The sequence below is a fragment of the Neofelis nebulosa genome, chromosome 4 (genome assembly GCF_028018385.1).
Source record: "Neofelis nebulosa isolate mNeoNeb1 chromosome 4, mNeoNeb1.pri, whole genome shotgun sequence".
Lineage (NCBI taxonomy): Eukaryota > Metazoa > Chordata > Mammalia > Carnivora > Felidae > Neofelis > Neofelis nebulosa.
Genome location: NC_080785.1, coordinates 145,874,897 through 145,898,397, shown reverse-complemented (window position 1 = coordinate 145,898,397; position 23,501 = coordinate 145,874,897). Strand labels below are relative to the sequence as shown.

At 37.2% G+C, this 23,501-nt stretch overlaps 1 protein-coding gene across 12 annotated transcripts in view; it reads right to left on the bottom strand.

Annotated features, from left to right (window-relative positions):
- Positions 1–23,501, bottom strand: part of ERC2 (ELKS/RAB6-interacting/CAST family member 2) — a 936,036-nt gene that overhangs the window by 483,752 nt on the left and 428,783 nt on the right. For all 12 annotated transcript variants that reach the window (XR_009260858.1, XR_009260859.1, XR_009260861.1 and 9 more), the window contains 3 exons: positions 12,471–12,608; positions 3,831–3,971; positions 564–704 (listed from right to left, as the gene is read on the bottom strand). Coding sequence is in view for 8 of the 12 variants with exons in the window: in XM_058726510.1 (XP_058582493.1) it covers positions 564–704; positions 3,831–3,971; positions 12,471–12,608 (420 nt within the window). In the remaining 4 variants the exon portion in view is untranslated. The remainder of the gene's footprint in view (positions 1–563; positions 705–3,830; positions 3,972–12,470; positions 12,609–23,501) is intronic.

Genomic DNA, 23,501 nt, shown 5'->3' with positions numbered 1-23,501 from the left:
GTAAAGATGCTGTTTTCTTTTCCAAAGTCTTCTACATTCAACAAGCTTTCTAAGACATTAAGGTCATTTTTGGTTAAGTATAAAGAGTCATCCCACAGATAGTCTAGAGATTTTGACTATTTGGGCAGACTTTTAGAAATTTATATTGTCAGGTAAACTTTTACAAAGTTCTAATACAATAATTGGCCTACTTCTGAAAGTAGTAAAAGTTTATCAATATAAATGGAGCCCCTGGATTCTTTGATTTGTTACAAACATTTCCATTTATCTTTTTTAAAGTTGAGATTTCCCCAGTGAGTAACAGCTTGTTTTTATAATATTTTTTTACTTCCATTACTATTTTCATCTATTTTTCAAGTTTTTTTCAGACAGGAAACCTAAGATTTTTTTTTTTTTAGGTTCACTAACCAATTTGATGCAGACTTCTTAAGCTAAGAGTGCCTAATTCTCTTATCAGCAGACAGCAAAAGATAAGGGGTTTGTTTCTTTGCAAAATATCTCTTCCTTTTCCATTTTATATATTCATTGTAAAATGAGCATTTATTTTCTTGGACTTCACTTACCTTTTTTAACTGTGCTTCCAATTTGCTACATTCTTCTTTCTTTTGTTCAATGGCTATTTCCAGAGATTTTAATTTGGAGTCTCTTTTCAGTCCTGCTGAGGCTAATGAAGATGCATGTTCCTTGAGGTCAATTAAACTAGACTGAAAGGAAAGAACACTAGTGAGTAAAACACTACAATTTCTACTAGTCTTCAGTTTGAATACATTGATTCTATGCATAGCAATAAAGTGTGCATTAGACAGAAAGGGTAAATATAGTCTTACTAAGGTAACAATAGCTGGCTCTGGCCAGGAAATTAAAATTGGCCAGCTTACAGAACTGAGCAGGATCTAACTGCAATAGAATCAAATGTGACCAAATGGTGTGGTCAGTAAATGCATGTTTCACATCTCAAAGTCATGCTAATGATGTAAGTCCCAAGGTGGTCTTTACATGTCATGGCAAAACAGACACCCTGAACCTTCCATTTACATTTATTGCTGTCAAATCGTGCAGACACTAAGACAAATATGAACGAAAATACTGATTTTAATGCCTTTCCCTCCCAAAGGACAAATCAAATATAAAAGAAGCATCCTGTTTTTATCAAATTCCATTTGTTTAACAGTAAAATAACCAATGGTTTTTAAAATATCTTCTGTAGAATCACAGATAGAATTATTTTAAAATTTAGAGCAGACTTTATGTCCCAAGCCTTTAAAAATCCAAATTCAACAGATATAATGAAACCCCAACTCAGACATGGCTTTACCTAAGTTGTTCCACTCATCAGTCATGCCCAAAAACCAAGAGCTCTCCTAGACAGTCTGAATTCTAAAAAGTAAGGAAGTAAATACTTGCATATATCATGGAACATAATTCTGCTGAGCTACAAAGGCATATCTATCACCAAACATGAAACACAGTTAGCAAAATCTAACTATGTGACTAAAATATTTAGGTTTTACCCAAAATCAGGCCTTGTGTGTTTCCATTTTGGCCATTTGCAGCACCTAGAAAGACACTAAGCACACAGGGGCCATTTAGTAAATGATGTTACCTAAAATTTGTGTCAGAGCTGCTTCCTGGACCTTGGAATAACCTTGTTAATAAAGATACCACCTCCATCACTCAGCAAACAACCTGACTCCTAACAACCCTCTGAAGGACAGGTTAGTCACTCTCATTTTTCGGTCAAGAAACTGAGGCTCACATGAACTGAGCACCTTCTCTGAGGTTCGTGCTCTATTAAAGGAAGATACGGGTCCCAAACCCAGAATTCTGACTCCAATTTCAATGCTCTTTATCATACCACTCCCACAGAAATAATAAAGGACTTTGCAAGCCAGGCATTTTGCCATGGTGAAGGTGATTATCACCTTAACTAAATTATAAGCTGACAACAATTATATGTTGTTTTTCTTTATACACTTTAAATTTCCAGGTCTGATACCTTTATGTATCAACTTGGCTAGGCTATAGTCCCCAGTTATTCAATCAAACACTAATCTAGGTGTTGCTATGGAGGTACTTTATAGATGGGAGTACCACCTACCATCAGTTGACTTTAAGTAAAGGATATTATTTTCCAAATCTGGGTGAGCCTGATCCTATCAGTTGAAAGGCCTTAAGAGCAGGACTGAGATTTCCCTGAGAAGGAAGAAATCCACCTGTGGACTGTTGTACCAATTCCTGTCTGGAGTGTTTCCAGCCTGCCCTTTCTGATGGCCTGCCCTATGAATTTCAGACTTGCCCCCATAACTATATAAGCCAATTTCTTGCAATAAATTTCTTAATGTGGTTAAATTTCTTAATGCAGTTCTGTTTTTCTGGTGGAACCTTGACTGACACACCCATCCCAGTGGCAGGCACATTACTATACAGGAACAATAAATGTTTGCTGAAATGCTTGTCTGAAATCATATAATGTAGGCATTGTTTACAAAATTATTTTCATTTAAAGCTATGCTCCACCATGTCATCAAGAGCTCTTTATACAAACACACACACACACACACACACACACACACACACACACACACACACTGACTTCAAGGTGCAAACCCATTAATAACACTTATAATCAGTTATTCAAATTGCAAATGAGGTCAAAGCTTCTGTGCCTTCTGACACATACCAACTACATTCATTACGGATCCCCCAAGTTAGATTTAGCACTGAAATAGTAGGAATAGTAGGATTTATACTCTTTATTTTTGTATCAGAGAAATAATCTCCTCTGTAAAATAAAACAAAAACAAAACAACCTAGTGTGCTTATTTTAGGGAAAATGAATTTTGTTTCTATTACTTATCAATTCTTCCCCTCTTGGATTACTCATTGAGACAGTACTTTAATTTGTATAGAATTATCAAAACCCAAGGGATGAGGTAACAATGTGGGGCTGAAAAATGGACAAGTAGGCAGTGATACAGTACAATAAGGTAAAAGGATCTGTAACAGCCAAAAGGAGATGGACATTTCCTGTGGACAAAAATAAGTATGGAGGGGCCAATTGTGGACAATGGCACATATCTCAGAGTTTTGGAGACTGGACAAAATACCATGCATTACTGCTCCTCAAACTTTTCCATCAAAGTATCCCTAAGTAAACTAAAGGAGTTACAAGTATCCCTCCAAGCGTGGGGAAGATAGCCCAAAGCATCCTCTCCATAACCCCCAAGCAAGAAATTTCTTTAAAGTATATTGTTTTACTTTAAAAATGTGGCTACAATTTTTATTCTGTATCCATGTTTTCTCTAGCATGAAAATATTGTTTTAAGTCATTTACCATAATGTAAAATTGATATTCCAGAAGAGTAGCCACATTTAACCTACACTTTGTGTCCAGCATGGTACCGTATCTCCTAACCTGGACGTATTGAGTGATCCTTTTGGGAAGCACAGATGAATGTAGAGTACCCAACACAAAGATTAGTATATAACAGGCCCTCAATAAAGTGGATATGTTGTTATTATTATTGATATTGTTGTTACCCCAAGCAAAAGATCCTGGGACATTGAAAAAATATAGAATAAGCCACACAAATGTGGTTAAGACAACAAGAAAACTTTCAAGGAGCTACATTGTACACAGAGCAGAGAAGAGAAGCATAGAGCATCCTGCTGAAGGGAGTTACAGTAAATATTTTCCTTTGAATTCAGGCAGTTTTGCAAAGGAAACTATGTCCCCAAAGTCTTCACACAGCCCCTCAAATGAACTCTTTAGTCTCTTAAGGCTACCATGAATAGGACTATCAGCATAGTATTTGTTTTTCCAGACTCACCTCTTTTTCAGTCAGTTCAGCTTGTAAAGCATTGACCTTCTCTTTCAGGTCTTTGTTCTCTTTTCGGAAAGATTCTATTTCTTCCAATCTTTCTCGATCATCTCTCTCCCGCTGTTCTTTCAAACGCTCAATTATTCTCTCCTTTGAGACAAGTGTTAAAAAAGAGGAAGTGAGAAACCATCAGTGTGTGTGTGCTAAGGCATGCTACAAAAGGAAATGGAGGGCAATAAATGTAAGAAATGCTCTATATGAATCAACACATGCAAGATAATCTAAATTGGGTTTGTTATGCACACATAACAGCATTTGGGAAAGACAATCAATATGGCTTTTGGCTTACTAATAAAATTTAGCATCACAGAGTTGCAAGGGACTTTAATGTTCAAGCTCTGAGGCTGTTTTGGTTCATGGCAGTACTTGGAAAATTCTAAAAGCAGTTCCAGAAGATGGAGGTTTAGGCACCATGACTCTAGACTTACTAAAGCCTTCAATGGACAAGTGGAAGAAGCAAAACTAACTTCTTGGTTCAACCCTCTTTGCTTGGCTTTTCCATTTGATATCAAAAAAACTTCCTTGGTTTCTGAAGACTCTTCTCTGGCTAGAAAGGGGATCCGAGTGGAGCAAGATCTAGGCCCTCTAGGGGTCTGAACTCATGCTGAGAACCAGAGACAAAATAAAGAATGAGCTCACTGTTGTGTAAGTGATTTTATAATGTGCCTGGAAATGTTCATTTTCCTCCACATTTTTTCAATGTCTTCTTGGCAATCAGTAGAGACTCCCAAAGTATTGCTTGAATTTGACAAAGTTCAAACAGCAGCGTTCCCTTACTGAAAGCTTACTACATGCTAGGCACTGTGAAGTGCCCTTCTCCATCTAGGCATCAACACAACTGTGGGGTCTGAACCCCCCGTGCTACTAGTAACGGTGTAGTAGTGAGAAACCCAGACCAAGGACCAGCTAATTCATCTAAGGTGACCCAGCACATAAACAGAAGGCACACCCTGGCATTCAGGGCTCTCTGAGTCTTAGCCATGTCCATAAGACCACAATGCCACAAACATATGCATAGTGCCATTTAAGAAGATCTGAGCACCTTGCTGCTCTTGACTTATATACTGAAAACACTACTCTGGTAGACATGTTTTCCAAAAATTTGGAAACTTACCAATATCAGAACAAGAACCTTATTCTTTTTAAGTAAAATTCCATTTGGGCAAGAATGAGTTAGATTTCTGAAATTTGTTTCAAATTATCTAACACATATCTGAACTCTCTTTTGGATGGCAATTCTTTTTTTTTTTTTTTTAATTTAAATTCAAGTTAGATAATATACAGTATGGTCTTGGCTTCAGGGGTAGAACCCAGTGATTCATCTCTTAATATGACACCCAATGTTCATCCCTAAAAGTGCCCTCCTTAATGCCTCCATCACCCATTTAACCCATCCCCCACCCCCCCCTCCAGCAACCCTCAGTTTGTTCTCTGTATTTAAGAGTCTCTTATGGTTGGCCTCCCTCTCTGTTTTTATCTTATTTTTCCTTCCCTTCCCTATGTTCATCTGTTGAGTTTCTCAAATTCCACATACAAGTGAAATCATATGATATCTGTCTTTCTCTGACTGACTTATTTCTCTTAGCATGATACACTCTAGTTCCAACCACGTTGTTGCAAATGACAAAACTACATTCTTTTCATTGCCAAGTAGTATTCCATTGTGTGTGTGTGTGTGTGTGTGTGCACGCAACACACACACATACACATACACACACCACAACTTCTTTATCCATTCATCAGTCAATGGACATTAGAGGTCTTTCCACACTTTGGCTATTGTTGATAGAGCTGTTATCATTGGGGTGCATGTGCCCCTTCGAATCAGCATTTTTGTATCGTTTAGATAAACTCTTAATAGTGCAATTGTTGGGTCATGGGGTAGTTCTATTTTTTTATTTTTTGAGGAACCTCCATACTGTTTTCCAGAGTGGTTGCACCAGTTTGCATTCCCGCCAACAGTGCAAAAGTGTTCCCCTATTTCCACATCCTTGCCAACATCTGTTGTTTCTTGAGTTGTTGATTTTAGCCACTTTGACAGGTGTAAGGTGGTATCTCATTGTGGTTTTGATTTCTATTTCCCATTTGAAAATGAATGGTGTTGAGCATCTTTTCATGTGTCTGTCAGCCATCTGCATGTCTTCTTTGGAAAAGCACCTATTGATGTCTTCTGCCCACTTATTCACTGGATTATTTGTTTTTGGGGTGTTGAGTTGGTAGTTATTTATAGATTTTTGGATACTAACCCTTTATCTGATATGTCATTTGCAAATATCTTCTCCCATTCCATCGGGTGCCTTTTAGTTTTGTTGATTGTTTCCGTTGCTGTGCAGAAGCTTTTTTTCTTGAGGAGGTCCCAATAGTTCATTTTTGCTTTTATTTACCTTGCTTCCAGAGACATGTTAAGTAAGAAGTTGCTACGGCCAAGGTCAAAGAGGTTACTGCCTATTTTCTCCTGCAGGATTTTGATGACTTCCTGTCTCACATTTAGGTATTTCATCCATTTTGAGTTTATTGTTGTGTATGGAATAAGAAAGTGTCTAGGCTCATTCCTCTGCATGTCGCTGTCCAGTTTTCCCAGTGCCATTTGCTTAAGAGACTATCTTGTTTCCATTGGATACCCTTTCCTGCTTTGTCAAAGATTAGTTGGCCATATGTTTGTGGGTCCATTTCTGGGTTCTCTATTCTATTCCATTGATCTGTGTGTCTGCTTTTGTGCTGGCACCATACCATCTTGATAATTACAGTTTTGTAATACAGCTTAAAGTCTGGAATTGTGATGCCTTCAGCTGTGGTTTTCTTTTTCAACATTACTTTGGCTATTCGGGGTCTTTTGAGGTTCAATACAAATTTTAGGCTTGTTTGTTCTAGCTATGTGAAGAATGCTGGTGTTACTTTGATAGAGATTGCATTGAATGTATAGATTGCTTTGGGTAGTATGGACATTTTAACATTATTTGTTCTTTCAATACATGAGCATGGAATGCTTTTCCATTTGTTTGTGTCTTCTTCAATTTCTTTCATAAGCTTTCTATAGTTTTCAGTGTACAGATCATTTACCTCTTTGGTTAGGTTTATTCCTAGGTATTTTATGGTTTTTGGTGCAATTTTAAATGGAATCAATTCCTTGGTATCACTTTCTGCTGATTCATTATTGTGTATAGAAATGCAACGGATTTCTGTACATTGACTTTATTTCCTGAGACTTTGCTGAATTCATGGATCAACTCTAGCAGTTTTTTGGTGAAGTCTTTCGGGTTTTCCATGTAGAGTATCATGTCATCTGTGAAGAGTTAAAGTTTGACTTCTTTCTTGCCAATTTGAATGCCTTTTATTTCATTTTGTTGTCTGACTGCTAAGGCTAGGACGTCCAGTACTATGTTGAACAATGGTAGTGAGACTGGACATCCCTGTCATGTTCCTGATCTTAGGGAGAAAGCTCTAAATTTTTCCCCATCAAGGATGTTATTAGCTGTGGGCCTTTCGTATATGGCCTTTATGAAGTTGAGGAATATTTCTTCTATGCCTACTTTCTTGAAGATTTTTATCAAGAAAGGAAATTGAATCAGTTATCAAAAATCTCCCAACAAATAAGAGTCCTGGGCCAGATGGCTTCCCAGGGGAATTCTACCAGCCATTTAAAGCAGAGTTAATATCTATTCTTCTCAAACTGTTCCAAAAAAATAGAAATGGAACAGAAACTTCCAAACTCATTCCATGAAGCCAGCATTACCTTGATTCGAAAACCAGACAAAGACCCCACTAAAAAGGAAAATTACGGGCCATTATCCCCAATGAACCTGGATGCAAAAATTCTCAACAAGATACTACTAAATCGAATTCAACAGTACATTAGAAGAATTATTCACCATGATCACCAGGACTCATTCCTGGGCAGCAGGGCTGGTTCAATATTCACAAATCAATCAATGTGATATGCCACATTAATAAAAGAAAGAATAAGAACCATATGATCCTTTCAATAGATGTAGAAAAAGCATTTGACAAAATACAGCATCCTTTCTGGATAGTGATCCTTAAAAAATACTGATGCAACAGCTACTTTTAAGGATCCTGATATTATCTTTTATATGCTTATAAGTACATAGTACAAGACAAGGCCTGATACATAAGACAATGTAAAACAGTATGTGGTGCAGAGGGAAGTTAGTTTGAACACTTAGCCTGTGATTTAAGGTCCCCCAGGGAAGCAACTGTTCTACCCCAATGACAGTAATTTATGTACTTAATGCTTTCAAGGAAAAAAAGAAGTATCATTATTGTTTTGCAATTAGTTAAAAACACTTTAAAATGAAGTATATTATTACAACAGTGGGGGTGGAAACAGAACAAATCAGTCTACTAATTGCCTACATTTGTTTCTTCTTGATTCCAGTTATAGTCCTATTTCACTCTGTCTGTGACACTGGTGAGTGGATAATTATGGGATCTACAAAAGAAGACAATGGCCTCCGTGCACAGGAAGTCTCTTAAGAGCTTTTAAAAATTTCGGCAACTGAGCCCTTACTGCCTTATGCCTACACTTACTGCAAAAGCATCACAAATGGTCACCCAGCTACCAGGCCCTCTCCATCCCATCATTTCCACCATATGGGATGTTGGAGTGACATTTTTTTAAAGTCCCAAACTGACTATGCCACTTCACTATTTGGAAGCCTTCCCAGGAATCACTCCTGCCGGATCATATGGCATTTATTCCCACTCGGCACCCTTCATGTGGTTTTACTGCATGTCCATTCCTCCCAGCCCAGCTTTCCAAAGAAGGCACTCAACTCCTGTGAGTCTTTTAACCCATGGCTGGGCAAACTGTCTGGCATGCTGGAGGCACGAATAAGAAGTCAAATTAGGGATCATCTTAGCTTCAAAGGAAGGGAAATAAAATTAAGTATACGTGTTAACATCCAGAAGGTGTCAGAGTCATTTGGTAAGTAGGTTGATTCACTCTAACCACTTTTACTATTGACTGGGCATTGATGACAAAAAAAATCAGCAAGCACTATAATGTTTTTAAGTGTTATTGATGATTCAATACTACGAAATATTTCTCCGTCAATCACAAAACTAATTTAACTGTCAGCCACGCAGGGCCAGATGTCAAAAACATGTGTTAAAAGGCCCTAATATGCCATGATCTACTTGATTAACAACTAACTTGCAGAAATTCCAACAATGTGTTCTTGTTTTAGTCTTATTTGCATTGGCAAGTGTTCCTTGTGCACTCATCTGGCTCTGCACGAATCTAATCTATTTGTGCTTTATCACTGAGCGGGAACTGAATTGCAGTGGCCTCCGGCTCTGTTATCTGCCTTTCTCAACTGCTTATCTGCTATATGGCTACAGCAAACTTGGCGAGACCAGCTTTATAAATACTGTGGGTTCCGTCTCTTGAGCTTCTGTGTGTCAATCCTAGAACTATGTCATACTCAATCTTAACTTGCTAAATGGCATTATTTTTTTGCACTGTGAATATGTATATAAGTTCCTGGAAACTAAAAGGAATAACATACTTCCCAGAATGTCACAACCCAAGTGGAATGGTGAATAGTGCCTCATAGGTTCTATTTATCAGCCAAATGACAGCAAATAATTAGATGCTCTATGAATCCAAAAGTTTTAATTAATCATTTTATTTTTTGTACCATCTTGTTCCAGGGGGTCTGTTCAATTAAATGCGGATAAAACTGAATGAACCTTGTGAGGGAAGGGCCAATAAAGGTGATTGTGATGTTGTCAAAAGCACAATTATCAGGTTTGAATTTCAGTCCCATTCCATCACCCATGAGCTGAGTGGCCCTGGGATAGTCCAGGGGAGACAACAAAGTCCCAACCAAGGGCCAACTTAGATTAGAAGTGGTTTCCTGGAGTATTGGGTTCAGAAGTTAGCATAGGCCATGCCACGGTCTGTCCATGACATAGCCCCAGGACCCAGAAATGGGGAATGGTGCTGCACCTGTCCAAAATTTTCATCTCTGGGCAAGTCATTTCATCTCATTGAGCCAATTTCCCATCTTTAAAATGGAAGAGGATGGGTTTGGTATTTCTTAAGGTGTGGTCACCTGACCACTTTCATCAGAATCACTGGGCATGCTTGTAAAAATCATAGGTTCCTTGGCCCCAGAGCAAAGCAACTGAATCAGAATCACTAGGAAATGGGACCCAGGAAACTGTTATTTGAAGAAGCTCCCAATTGGATGTCATAGGTAAGTGATGAATCACTGGGTTCTACTCCTGAAGCCAAGACTGCATGGTATGTTAACTAACTTGAGAATTAAAAAAGAAGAAGAAGAAGAAGAAGAAGAACAACAACAACAACAACAACAACAACAACAACAACAACCCTAGATGATAAGAATATTTGGATACAAAACAAAAGTTTGATACCCACTGGGATAAATACTTAAAAGGAATCTACTATTCTTCGACCCATGATAGAGAACCTTGACAGTTCCTATCCAATGTTTTTATCTGTGCTTATCAAATACACTAATATCCTGATTTTAACAACTCTTAAAAATTCCCTCCATATAAATTGATCTGTGTTTGCTTGTATTCTTCAATACTGTGAAAATCTACAAGTCAGATGCAAATAAGGTTTGAAAACTAAGAGCTCACAGGCCAAAGCTGGCCCACATCATATTTGACTTGAGCATCATAATACTTTAATGTATTATGTGAACTTGAATGATCTGAGGCAGGTCAAAGACTCCACAGCTTGCCACAGTTGCCAGCAATTCTTACTGTCTCACACCAAACCCTCTTCCCTCATTTTTGTTCCCTATCTCGCCCTTCAAGGTATCTAACTACTCAACTCCTCATGTATTGCCCAAATCAGATTTCATGTACTTGAGATTCTGGATCAGCAGGATGATTAATTATTATCAAGGTAGTTCCACAGACAATGGAACTTAGAGGTCAGCAAATTTTGAAAATAAGGCACTAAGAGAAGAGGCTTGCCCCACGGGAGGCAATAACTCTCAAGTGGTGGCATGAGTTTGAGGGGGGTCAGACTCCCACAGACCTCAGCCTTCCTTGCAGTCATCCCCTTCTTCTCAAAGGAGGTGCTTAGATAAAAAGAGTAGTTTCAGATTTGGAAATTGTTTGGGGATTTAAACTAGAATAAATCTAATCTTAATAGGGCCAGTGGAAAAAATGATAAAATCCTGCCAAGAATCCACGGTATAAAAAAATTATATAGTATATGTTTATGTAAAGTTACAGAAAGAAATTGAGAGGTAGTAATGGACTGACATCATATTACTCAAAACTGCAAACAGAATACATAATCATTAATAGTTTTTACCAATTCACTCATTCAAATGTTTTACAAACAAAATTACTACAGAGTTTTGGTAATAAATTCTTGAAAATATTAAAAAGAATATTTTCCCTGAAAAATCATCTTATTTATTCTTATAAGTTTTCAAATTAAATCTTTATAATTTAATATTATAAATGTGACAATGTTATAATTTCTTTCTAGCCATAAAAAGAATTAGATCATCTTTTTAGCTTCTCTATTTTTTTATATACTGCAGAGGCTCTCAGACTAGAGTGTACATCACAATGATTCAAGGAACTTCCTAAAACACAGAATCCCAAGCCCTTTCAAGGTTCTGATTTAGTAGGTATAGATGGAACCTAATAATTTAGATTTTCAACAGGTACCTCCTGGTGATTCTGAAGCAGAAGTCAAAGAAGCCTTCTTTAAAATACATGGCTTAAAAAACCTGTGGCCATTTAAACTAATGCCTTCCATTACACAAATTTGAGGTACTGAGAAAGGCAGTTACCTGCCAAGGTCAACCAGTAAGTTAGTGGCAGGGCTGAGACTGGCTCGTAGGTCTCCTTCCACTTGACCTTATTATATCAGTTTATAGACTATGAAAATGCGGAATATAGAAGACAGGCAGTCTAGCTCTCAAAGTCCATATCCCTGACTACTGTGCAATACAGCTTCTCAGGAAGCTGAACTCCCATAAGGAGATGAATTAAAATCTCCAGGAAGTAAAGAACATTCTAGGCTAGGTAATTGGGTATGAAAAGGGTCTGAGGCAGGAGGGAACATAGTGGACTTGAACATTTAGAAGGCCAGCATAGCTAGAATACAAAGAATGAGGAAAGACAGATGGGGATGAGGCTGGAAAAGAAGGAAGGAAAGAAGGGAAGAAGGAAGGGAGGGAGGATACAAGGGAGAAAAGGAATGAGGAAAGAAGGATGGGAAGGAGAGAAGAGTAAGGCAGGCAGAGAGGTAGATGACCAGGTATGAGCCAGATCAGATGAAGGGATGGACTATATAGGCCAGGTTAAGGATTTCAGTTTTTACCATCCTAAGAAAAGTAACAAGCTAGTGAAGGTTTTCAAGCAGGGCCAAATGTGATGTAATCAGGTTTGCATTTCAAGGATCTCCTGGCTTATTTAATGTGCCAAGTCTACTGAGGAGGGCTAACACGGCAGTGGGAGGTCCAGCTGGGACTGGGGGTAGTGAGAGCACATAGAGAAAGGCAGGCACATTTAAATACATTTAGATCACTTCCTCCCAACCACCCCCATTATTCAGCCCAAGCTCACCTTTTCTGACAAAGCCTCTTCTAGTGTTGCTAGCGCAGTATCCGTGTTACTAGAATCTGTCTGCAAGGACTTTACTCTGTCTTTCAGATTGGTTAGTTGCTTGTCTTTATCCCTAAGCTGTTCTTGCAAGTTTTCAATCTGAAAATAAAAATTAACCATATTTAATGCATATTTTATTACATATCCAAGGACAACATTCCTGAAGTGGACCTGTTTTAAAAAATAGACCAAGGTTATGGACACTGTCATCATTACAAGGTTATACTGACTTAGAATCAAGGCCATCTTGATGAGTCCTTCATCCTTCCATAATTCAACTTTGTATTCAAATGGCAATACAGATAAGCAGACTACCTCTTTGTATACAGATGCAAGCCCTTCAGATATGTAAGCACTATTATTCCTATCCCTCCCACCAGACCTTTAAGTCTGAAGTCCATAACCTAATCTTCGTACAGTGTATCAGGGAATACATATGCAGGATTTTTTCATTCAATGAAAAGACTAGTATTGGGTGTCCATTCTGCATTAAGCACCAGAATAATATAAGGCAGGACCTATGTTGTCGTCATTCACTCACTCCTGTATTCAGTATTAAACTTTGTGATATGCTAAATGTTGTCAAGTGGCTGTTTCAAAGTAACCACATGAAAAGCCAACTAGGTTATCATCAGTAGACCGTTAATGGGAAGAACTTATGATATAAATCAAATGTAACAAGTACTACACACTCTGTTTGGCAACTAAATCATGTGCTGGCAACCAACCAGCCACTTTTATCCACTATCTGCAGCCTGAAATAAACACACTAAATGGCTGATTATAACGCCTGCCCATGAGCAGCAGCAAGGACCTTTCCTGGCCATTGCATACATTATCATTCATGTTTTTATTCTCTGCTTTCAAACCATGTATTTCTTATCTAAGGATTAAAAAAAACACTGTACAAACAATTTATTCATATTAAGGGTTTTAAAGTGACAAGTAAAAAAAGCAGTACAACTCTAAGATAAGTCCATTCAAAATATTTGTACTCTGCACCCAGGCTTTCGCATGAAATCATTCCAAATGCATGTTTAACAGTGTGTGACTTAAACAAATTTTTGGATTATTTGATTCATTCAGCATAAATCTGGAATAAGATACAAATAATGACAGAAGTTGCAGCAACGAGGAGGAGGAGAAGAGGGTGACAGTGGGAGTGGCCGTGGTAGCAGCATCAAAATATCTCTGAATGCAAAAACATTGACCTTGCTGACGCTCAACTGGCAGGACACAGGACTTGGCTAATTTTTCCAATGGCTACAATCTATTTGAATGAACAGAAATGGACTTTTACCCCTCCCTCCCTCTCTCCCTTCCTTCCTTCCTTCATCTTCCCTCTCTCCCTACTTCTTTCCTTTTTTTTCCCCACCAATATATCTTTTCAATAAGACATGTTTTCTGCCTTGAGACAGACATCCTGGAAACTCAAGTTATAGGTCAAATAATTAGTCTCTCTTTCATCAAAATGCAATGTATTCCTGCCCACTGTGAGAATTCACTGTCCTTCCATGGAAAACACAGGAACTCAAAGGCATAATCATCTGCAGTCAAAACAAAGGTTTCCTCCATTCCAGACAAGTGTTCATGTGGTTACACAATTCCATAAATAAATATATGGGTGAACAAGAATATGGATAGTTACATGTCAGGATGATACTCGTTATGTAAAAGAAGCTAACAGCTGAGAAGACTGGCTCTATGAGGAGACCGTGTCTTATTATTTTGAGTATGCCCATACCCACAGATACATCTGTGTACATGAAAATGTGTAAATCCATGGTGGTCCCAAACAAACTACTTAGGCACCCCCTGTCACTCTGGGAGACAGTGCCCTGGACAGGACAGAGGACACCTTTCCTCAGGGCATCAGCCCTGGGGCAGTGGTAGGCACTGATTTCAAGGGACTTTGGGCACTGGAAATTGAGGCTGTAAGCCTGTGAGAGACTCCCTGGGGTCTCCCCAAATCACTGAGAGGACTGAAGAGGATTAGGGCTGGGGTCCTACCAGTATGCAGGTAATATAATAGCACTTGGTATTTTATGGTTTTTTGATAATAACCATCCTAATGGGTAAAAGATGGTGTCTCGTTGTAGTTTTGATTTTCATTTCCCTAATGACTAATAATGTTGAGTGATCTTTCCATGTGCTTACTGGTCATCTGTATATCTTCTTGGGAGAAATGCCTATTCAAACGCTTTTGTCCATTTTTGAATCACGTTTGATTTTTGTTGTCGAGTTTTAGGTATTCTCTGTATATTGTGCATATAAATCCCTTAACACATATAATTTATAAATGTTCTCTCCAATTCTGTGGGTTGCCTTTTCACTCTGGTGATAATTCTTTTGATGCATAAATCTCCCCCTTAGTACTGCTTTCTCTACATTCCATATGTTTTGGTACACTGCACTTTTGATTTCATTCGTCTTTAAGAATTTTTTCACTTCTTTTTTGATTTGTTTTGATTCATTCATTGTTTTTTTTTAATATGAAATTTATTGTCAAATTGGTTTCCATACAACACCCAGTGCTCATCCCAACAGGTGCCCTCCTCAATGCCCATCACCCACCCCCTCTCCCTCCCACTCCCCATCAACCTTCAGTTTATTCTCAGTTTTTAAGAGTTTCTTATGGTTTGGCTGTCTCCCTAACTTTTTTTTTCCCCTTCAATTCATTCATTGTTAACGAGTGTATTGTTTGGGGCACCTGGGTGGCGTAGTTGGTTGAGCATCCAACTCTTGATTTTGGCTCAAGTCATGATCCCAGGGTTGTGGAATCAAGCCCTGTGTTGGCCTCCACACTGAGCGTGAAGGCTGCTTAAGCTTTTCTCTCTCTCTCTCTCCACCTCTGCCCCTCTCCCTTGCTCACATTGTCTAAATAAATAAATAAATAAATAAATAAATAAATAAATAAATAAATAAATGTTGTTTAATTTCTATAACTTTGCAAATTTTCCAGTTTTTCTGTTACTGATTTCTAACTTCATCCTCTTGTGGTTGGAGAAAATAGTCTGTATGACATGTATCTTTTGAAAATATATTGAGACTTAATCTGGGGATGAATATGGGGAATGCCCCAAGTGCACTTGAGAAAATTACACATGCTGTCATTGTTGGGTAGAGTATTCTGAATATGTCTGTTAGACCTTGTTGATTTATTGTGTTAAGTCCTCTATTTCCCTACGTATCTTCTCTCTGGTTGTTTTATTATTAAGAGTGGGGTAATGGTGTCCCCAACGATTATTGCAAAACTGTCTTTTTCCTCCTTCAGGTCTGTCACTTTTTGCTTCACATATTTTGATGGCCTGTCATTAGGTTCATACATGCCTATATATGTCATATCTTCTGATAGTATTGAAACTTTAATTAATTTATAATGCCTTTGTCTCTTGTAAACTTTTCTCTTTCCATTACTACTTGCAAAGGACATATTTCTCCTTGTTTTCACTTTCAATCTATTTGTGTCTTTGGATCTAAAGTGAGTCATAGATAGCATATAGTTGTATCATGTTGAGGGTGGGCTGTTTTTATGATTGATCTTAATCCATTCTGCCAATCTCTGTCTCTCAATTAGAGACTTTAATCCATTTAAAGTAATTATTGAAAAGGAGGAATTTATATCTGTCATTTTGTTATTTGTTTCTTGCATACCTGATAATGTTTTTTGTTCATTTCCTGCATTGCTGTCTTCTTTTGTACTTAGTTGATTTTTTTGTACTGAAATTATTGAATTGTATTATCGTTTTGTGTGTGTGCGTGTGTGTGTGTGTGTGTGTTCTACACCTATTTTCTTTGTGACTACCATGGGTATTACATGTAACATCCAAAATTTATAACACTTAACACTTTGAATTTATACTAGTTTAGTTTCAATAACATACAAAAACTCGACTCTTTTACAGCTCCATCTCCACCACTTTTGGTTGCTGATGTCACAAAATTATATCTTTATACATGGTGTACTCACAAATATAAACTAATGATTCTTTTTAATGCATTAGTCTCTTACATTACATAGAAAATTAAACATAAAGTTACAAACCAAAGTTACAATGATACTAGCTTTTAGACTAATAGTTTCTTAAAATATGTTAGTCTCAAGGGTGCCTGGGTGGCTCAGTAGGTTGAGCATCGGACTTTGGCTCAGGTCATGATCTCACAGTTCATGAGTGCAAGCCCCACATCAGGCTCGCAGCTATCAGCCCAGAGTTGGCTTCAGATCCTCGGTCCTCCTCTCTCTGCCCCACCCCTATTTGCCCTCTCTCAGAAACAAATAAAACACTTAAAATAATAATAATAAAATAAATCATTCTCTTAGATCATGTAGAAAACAGAAAGTGGAGTTACAAACCGTTGTTACAATAATAGTAGCTTTTATATTTGCCCATGTATTTGCCTTTATTGAAATATTTATTTCTTACATGGCTTTGAGTTACCATCTAGTGTCCTTTCATTTCACCCTGCATGACTCCCTTGAGCACTTCTTGTAAGTCAGTTCCAGTGGTAACAAACTTCTAAGCTTTTGTTTATTTGGGAGTATCTTAATTTTTCCCTCACTCTTGAAGAACAGTTTTGCTGAATATATGATTCTTGGTTAACAGTTTTTTTTTTCTTTTATCATTTAATTATATCAACCCACTGTCTTCTGGCCTCCAAAGTTTCTGATCAGAAAACTGCTTATAAACTTATTTAGGATCCCTTGCAAGTGACAAGTCACTTCTCTCTTGATGCTTTCAAGAAAGTATATCTTTGTCTCGGGATTTCAAAAGTTTGGTTATAATGTATCCTGGTGTGGGTCCCTTTGCATTCATTTTTCTGAGAGTTTATTGAGCTTCCTGGATGTTCATATTCATGTCTTAAATCAAATTTGCAAAGTATCAGCCATTATTTCTTCAAAAATTTCCTTTGCCCCTTTATCTCTCTCCTTTCTGGGACTCCCCTAATGTGTGTGTTGGTCCACTTGATGATGTCTCAGAGGCCCCTCAGATTCTGCTTAATTTTCTTCAATATTTTTTTTGTTTCAAGTTCATTGGTTCTTCTGCCTACTCAAAGCTGCCTTTGAATCCTTCTAGTGAATTTTTCATTTCAGTTATTATACTTTTTCATCTCCAGAATTTCCTTTTGGTTTCCTCTGAGGTTTTCTATCTTTTCATCGATATTTCCATTTTGTTCATACATTGTTTTCTCTATTTCCCCCACATCTCCCATTAGTTCTTTTAGAGTGTTGTTTTAAAATCTTTGTCTAGAGGTGCCTGGGTGGCTCAGTTGGTTAAGTGTCCGACTTTGGCTCAGGTCATGATCTCACGGCTTGTTGAGTTCAAGCCCCATGTCGGGCTCTGTGCTGATAGCTCAGAGCCTGGAGCCTGCTTCATGTTCTGTGTCTCCCTCTCTCTCTCTGCCCCTCCCCTGCTCATGCTGTCTCTCTCTGTCTCTCAAAAATAAATAAACATTAAAAAAATTTTTTTAATCTTTGTCTAGTAGATCTGCCATCAAGTCTTCTCAGGATCAGTTTCTGTTCATTTTTTCCCCTTTGAATAGATCGTACTTTCCTGCTTTCTGCATGCCTTGTGATTTTTGCTGTTGTTGAAAACTAGATGTTTGAAACTCACAGTGTGGTACTCTGGAAATCAGCTTCTCTCCATATCCCAGGGTTTGCTGTTTTTGTTATTGTTGTCGTTTACTGTTTCTTATTTTGTGTTTGTTGCTGTCATCGTTGCTGTTGTTGTTGGCTATTTCTGTGCCAAAGATCAGTCTGAGGTATAAATATAAGGTCTTCTTAGGTCTTTTCTGAGACTGTGTCTTTTCCTGGGTATGTGTCCTCACTTTCTAATTTTCCTTATATATGAACTTGTTCATGAATGTCCTAGTCCTCAATGTATGCCTCTCAAAAGAGAAAATGGGGAGGGAAAAAGACTGCCAGCCTTTTAAGTCTCCTGAAAGTCACTTCAGCAGAAGGGGAGGGGCTTGCACCAATGTGGGGAGGTGTAACAACAATGGCTGCTGACTCTGACTGCACCTCTGATCAGAAGCAACAATCAATGATCAGAACACAGTTCCTTGATATTTGGAAGGCAGGTTTCTTTTTATTCACCCTGGCTCCTGCAAGCTGTGTGTAGGTTGCTCCAGGCACACATGTTTAGCTGCCTGCCACTTGGCTGAAGGGTGGGAAATGGTTAGCTTCTACTGTGTTAAGAGCTAACATTGACCCAAATTAACTGCATTTTACCATCTAAGCCTTCCCTGGAAGTTGTAAGCCTTTAATGGACTACAGACTTCCAAAATAGTTACATTAGACAGGTTCTGCCAGTTCAATTGTTGTCTAGATGGAGAGACAAATTCCTGGTGCCTTCTACTCCTCCATCTTCCCAAAATCCTTCTCCAGAAATACCCTTTACATAACACCAAAGAAAAGGCAACACTGGTTGCTAAAACAGGATCCACTACACAATGGATTTAAATACAAAGATTTAAATCAACCCACTGTATGGGTTTCCATTGCTACATAAAATATTACCACAAACTTTGCAGGTTAAAACAATATGAATGTATTGTCCCACAATCTATACACCAGAAGTCCAAATGTGGTGTAATTGGTTTCTCTGCCTAAGGTCTCAGAAAGTAGATATCAAAAGGTCAATCAGCATGAGTTCTCATCTGGAACTTGGGGTCCTCTTTCAAGATCATTCAGATTGTTGGCATTATTCACTTCACTGCTAGGTATTAGTTAGAAGTTGTTCTTAGCAACGAGAACCTGCCTCAGGTCTTCGCTATATGCCCCTCTCCATCTTCAAAACTAGCAACAGAGCACTTTTGCACGTCAAATCCCCTCCTCCATGCTTTGAATTTTTCTGACTTTTCTGTCTCTGACCTCTAGACTCAAATTTATAATGCTCAAGTGATTAGTTCAAGCCCACCCAGATAATCTCCCTTTTGGTTAACTCAAGGTCAATTGAATAGCAATCTTAATTACATCTGCAAATTCCCTTTTGCATAAAATGTAATCTAAACATTGACATAACACCTGGGGAGCCCATGTCATGAGGGCCATCCTAGAATTCTGCCTACTATCCCTATATATTTCATTTGGAATAAAAACAGAGAAGCGTTTTAAAAGATTCCTTAAACAAAGAATTCTAAAAGAGAAATTTATCCAAATCTGAAGAATTAATTATAATGGGATGTGTGACATTTTAACATGGCATTTCTGATGCAGTCATTTTTATATGGCCTAAAATTAAAATAAAAATAAACTTTCAGCTTATAAAAAGGTTAGGTAGTGTATGCCCCAGACCTCTTCACTACAAACCAGGAACTGTCCTAAATACTTGCTTTTATTTTTTTTAACATTTTATAATGAGATAATTGAGATTTCCATGCAGTTGTAAGAAATTATATTAAGAGATACCTTTTACACTTTTTACCCAGTTTCCTCTAATGGTAAAATCTAGCATAACTATAGTACAATATCACAAGCTGGAAATTGATGTTCATACAATCCACTGATCTTATTCAGGTATCACCATTTTTACATGCACTCATTGGTATGTACGTGTGTCTGTATTTAGTCCTATGCAACTGTATCACATACGTAGATTCATGTGACCACCTCTAAGGTCAGGATACAGAACAATTCTATCCCCCAAAAGATCCCTTGTATTGTCCTTTTATAATTGCTCCCACTTCTCTTCTGTCTCTGCCCCCCATCTCTAACCCCTGGCAACCATGAATTTGTCCTCCATTTCTATACTTTGTCATTTCACAAATGTTACACAAACACAGGAATACAGTACATAACCTTTGGCAGTGTTTTTTTTTTTTTTTCCCATTCAGTATGATTCTCTGGAAAGTCATCCAAGTTGTTGTCTATCAATAATTTGTTCTCTTTTATTATTAAGTAGTAGCCCATGGTATGGATATACCAGCCTGTTTAACCATTTACCTGTTAAAGGACACTTGGCTTGTTTCTGGTTTGGGGCTATTATAAATAGGAGACTATGAATATTCACATATAAGTTTTTTCTATGAACATAAGTTTTCATTTCTCTGATATAAATGCCACCAGAGTGAAATTTCTGGGTCATGGGACTTGTGATTTTAACTGTATAAGAAACCGCCAAACTGTTTTCCAAAGTGGCTGTACCATTTTACATTCCCACCAGCAATGTAGGAAACATCTAATTTTTCTACATTCCCACCAACACTTTTGCTGTTGTCATGACTTATTATTTTAGTAATTCCAACAGATGTATAGTGACATCTCATTGTAGTTTTTTTTTTTTTTTTTTTAATGTTTTTTTTTTTTTTTTTTTTTTTTTGGGACAGACAGAGACAGAGCTTGAACGGGGGAGGGGCAGAGAGAGAGGGAGACACAGAATTGGAAACAGGCTCCAGGCTCCGAGCCATCAGCCCATAGCCTGACGCGGGGCTCGAACTCACGGACCGCGAGATCGTGACCTGGCTGAAGTCGGACGCTTAACCGACTGCGCCACCCAGGCGCCCCTCATTGTAGTTTTTTTTAACATTTATTTATTTTTGAGACAGAGAGAAACAGATCATGAACAAGGGAGGGTCAGAGAGAGAGGGAGACACAGAATCTGAAACAGGTTCCAGGCTCTGAGCTGTCAGCACGGAGACCGAGGTGGGGCTCAAACTCACGGACCGCGAGATCATGACCTGAGCCGAAGTCGGACGCCTAACAGACTGAGCCACCCAGGCGCCTCTCTCATTGTAGTTTTATTTTGCAGTTCCCCTTGTGGTTAATGACATTGAACACCTTTTCATGTGCATATTTGCCATCTGTACATCCTCTTCAGTAAATATCTGGTCATGTCTTTTGGCTGTTTTCTAATTGGCTTGATTTTGGTTTTGATTTACTGGTGACTTTTCAGAGTTCTTTGGAGAGTATTCCAGATACCAATCCCTTGTAAGATATATGGCTTACAATTATTTTCTCCCAGTCTGTCGCTTATCTTTTCATCCTCTTAACAGGTGTTTCACAGAGCAGAAGGTCCAATTTATAGATCATACTTTTAATGTCAATTCTATGAACTCATTACTTAGCCCTACATTCTGATGATTTTATCCTATAGTTTTTCTAACAAATTTATAGTTTCATGTTTTACATTTTATTTTGAGTTAATTTTTGTATAAGGTGTGAGTTTTAAGTCAATGTTCATTTTTGTTGCCTACAGATGTCCAGTTAATCCAACACCATTTGTTCAAAAGCTATTTTTCCTCCATTGAAATGTCTTTGCACCATTGTAAAATATTAATTAGGCATATTTGTGTGGATATATAGCTGGATGCTCTATTCTGTTCCATTGATCTGTCACTCCAATAATAGGAAATTGTCTTGATTACAGTAGCTGTAGAGGGTTAATATCACCTTTTTTAAAAGAATGTTTTAGCTAATCTAGGGCTTGTGCCTTTCCATAAAAAAAAATTATAATAAGCCTGTATATGTCAAAAACCCTTAGGATTTTGAAAGGAATTTCATTAAACCTATAGCTCAATTTGGGGAAAATTGACATTTTTAATATGCTGAGTTTTTCAAACTATGAATATAATACATATCTCAATTTGCTTAGGTCCTCTTTGATTTTTCATCAACATTTTGTATATTTCAGCATACAGATCCTGTACATGTTTTGGTAAATTTATTTATAAGTATTTCATTTTCTTTGGAGTTATTACAACTTAAATTCTATTTTTAATTTTACTTTCCACATATTCATTTTAGTATATAGAAATGTAATTAATTTTTGTCTGTTGATCTTGTATCCTGAGATTTTACTGAACTCACTTATTAGTTCTAGGAGCTTTTTTTTTTTTTTCTTTTTAAAGATACTTTGGGATTTTCTATGTAGACAATCATGTCATTTGGAAAAAAGGGATGGTTTTATTTTTTTAATTTTTTCTCTTATCACAGTGGTGAGCACTTCAGAGTACTGTGTTATATAGTAGTAGTAAGAGTAAACATCCTTGCTTTTTACCTGAATTTAGGGGAAATATATTTAATCTTAGTAGTGAAAGATAGATGTTAGCTGTAGGTTTTTTTGTATATGTTCTTTACCTAGCTGAAATGGTTGCCCTCTATTCCTAACTTGCTTAAGAGTTTTTAATCATAAATGAGTGCTGTATTTTAAAAAATGCTTTTTCTATGTTAAATAATATGATCACGTTTTTTTTTTCTTCTTTACTCTGTTCATATGGTAGGTAACAATGATTGATTTTTTTTCAATGATTGATTTTTAAATGTTGAACCAGCCTTGCATACCTGAAATAAATCTCACTTAGTCATGATACATTATTCTTTTTATACATTTTTGCATTTGATTTTCTAATATTTTGTTGAGGGTCTTTTATTTAAGTTCATGAGAGACAGTAGTCTGTGACTTTGGTTTAGGGAGTTGGGTTTTTTTTTTTTTTTTATTGTATTTTTCTGTTTTGGGTACCAAGATAAGATTAGTCTCATAAAATTTGTTGAAAACTATTCTCTCTTCCCTTTTCAGAAATAAATTGAGTATAATTGGTGTTAATTCTTTATTTGGTAAAAATCTCCAAGTGAAGCCCTCTGGGCCTGGAAATTTCTCTTATAGGAACTTTTAAATTAAAAATTCAATTTATCTCATGGTTATAAGATTATTCAGGTTATGTATTTCATTTTTTTTTTTAAGTTTTGATAGTTTGTGGTTTTTGAGGAATGGGACCTTTTCCACTAAGATGTCAAATTTAGGAGTAGAAAGTTGTCTATAATATTCCTCTATCCACTTTTTAATGGCGACAGAATCTGTAATGATATCTCTTGCTTCATTTCTGATATTGGTAATTTTCATCTTCTTTTATCTTTGTCAGTGTTGCTGGAGGTTTACCAATTTTACTGATTTTTTTTCAAATAAGCAGCTTTTATTGATTTTCTCTGTTATTTCCAGGTTTTACATTTTATTGATTTTTGCTCTACTATTATTCCTTCCTTATACTTGGCTTTGG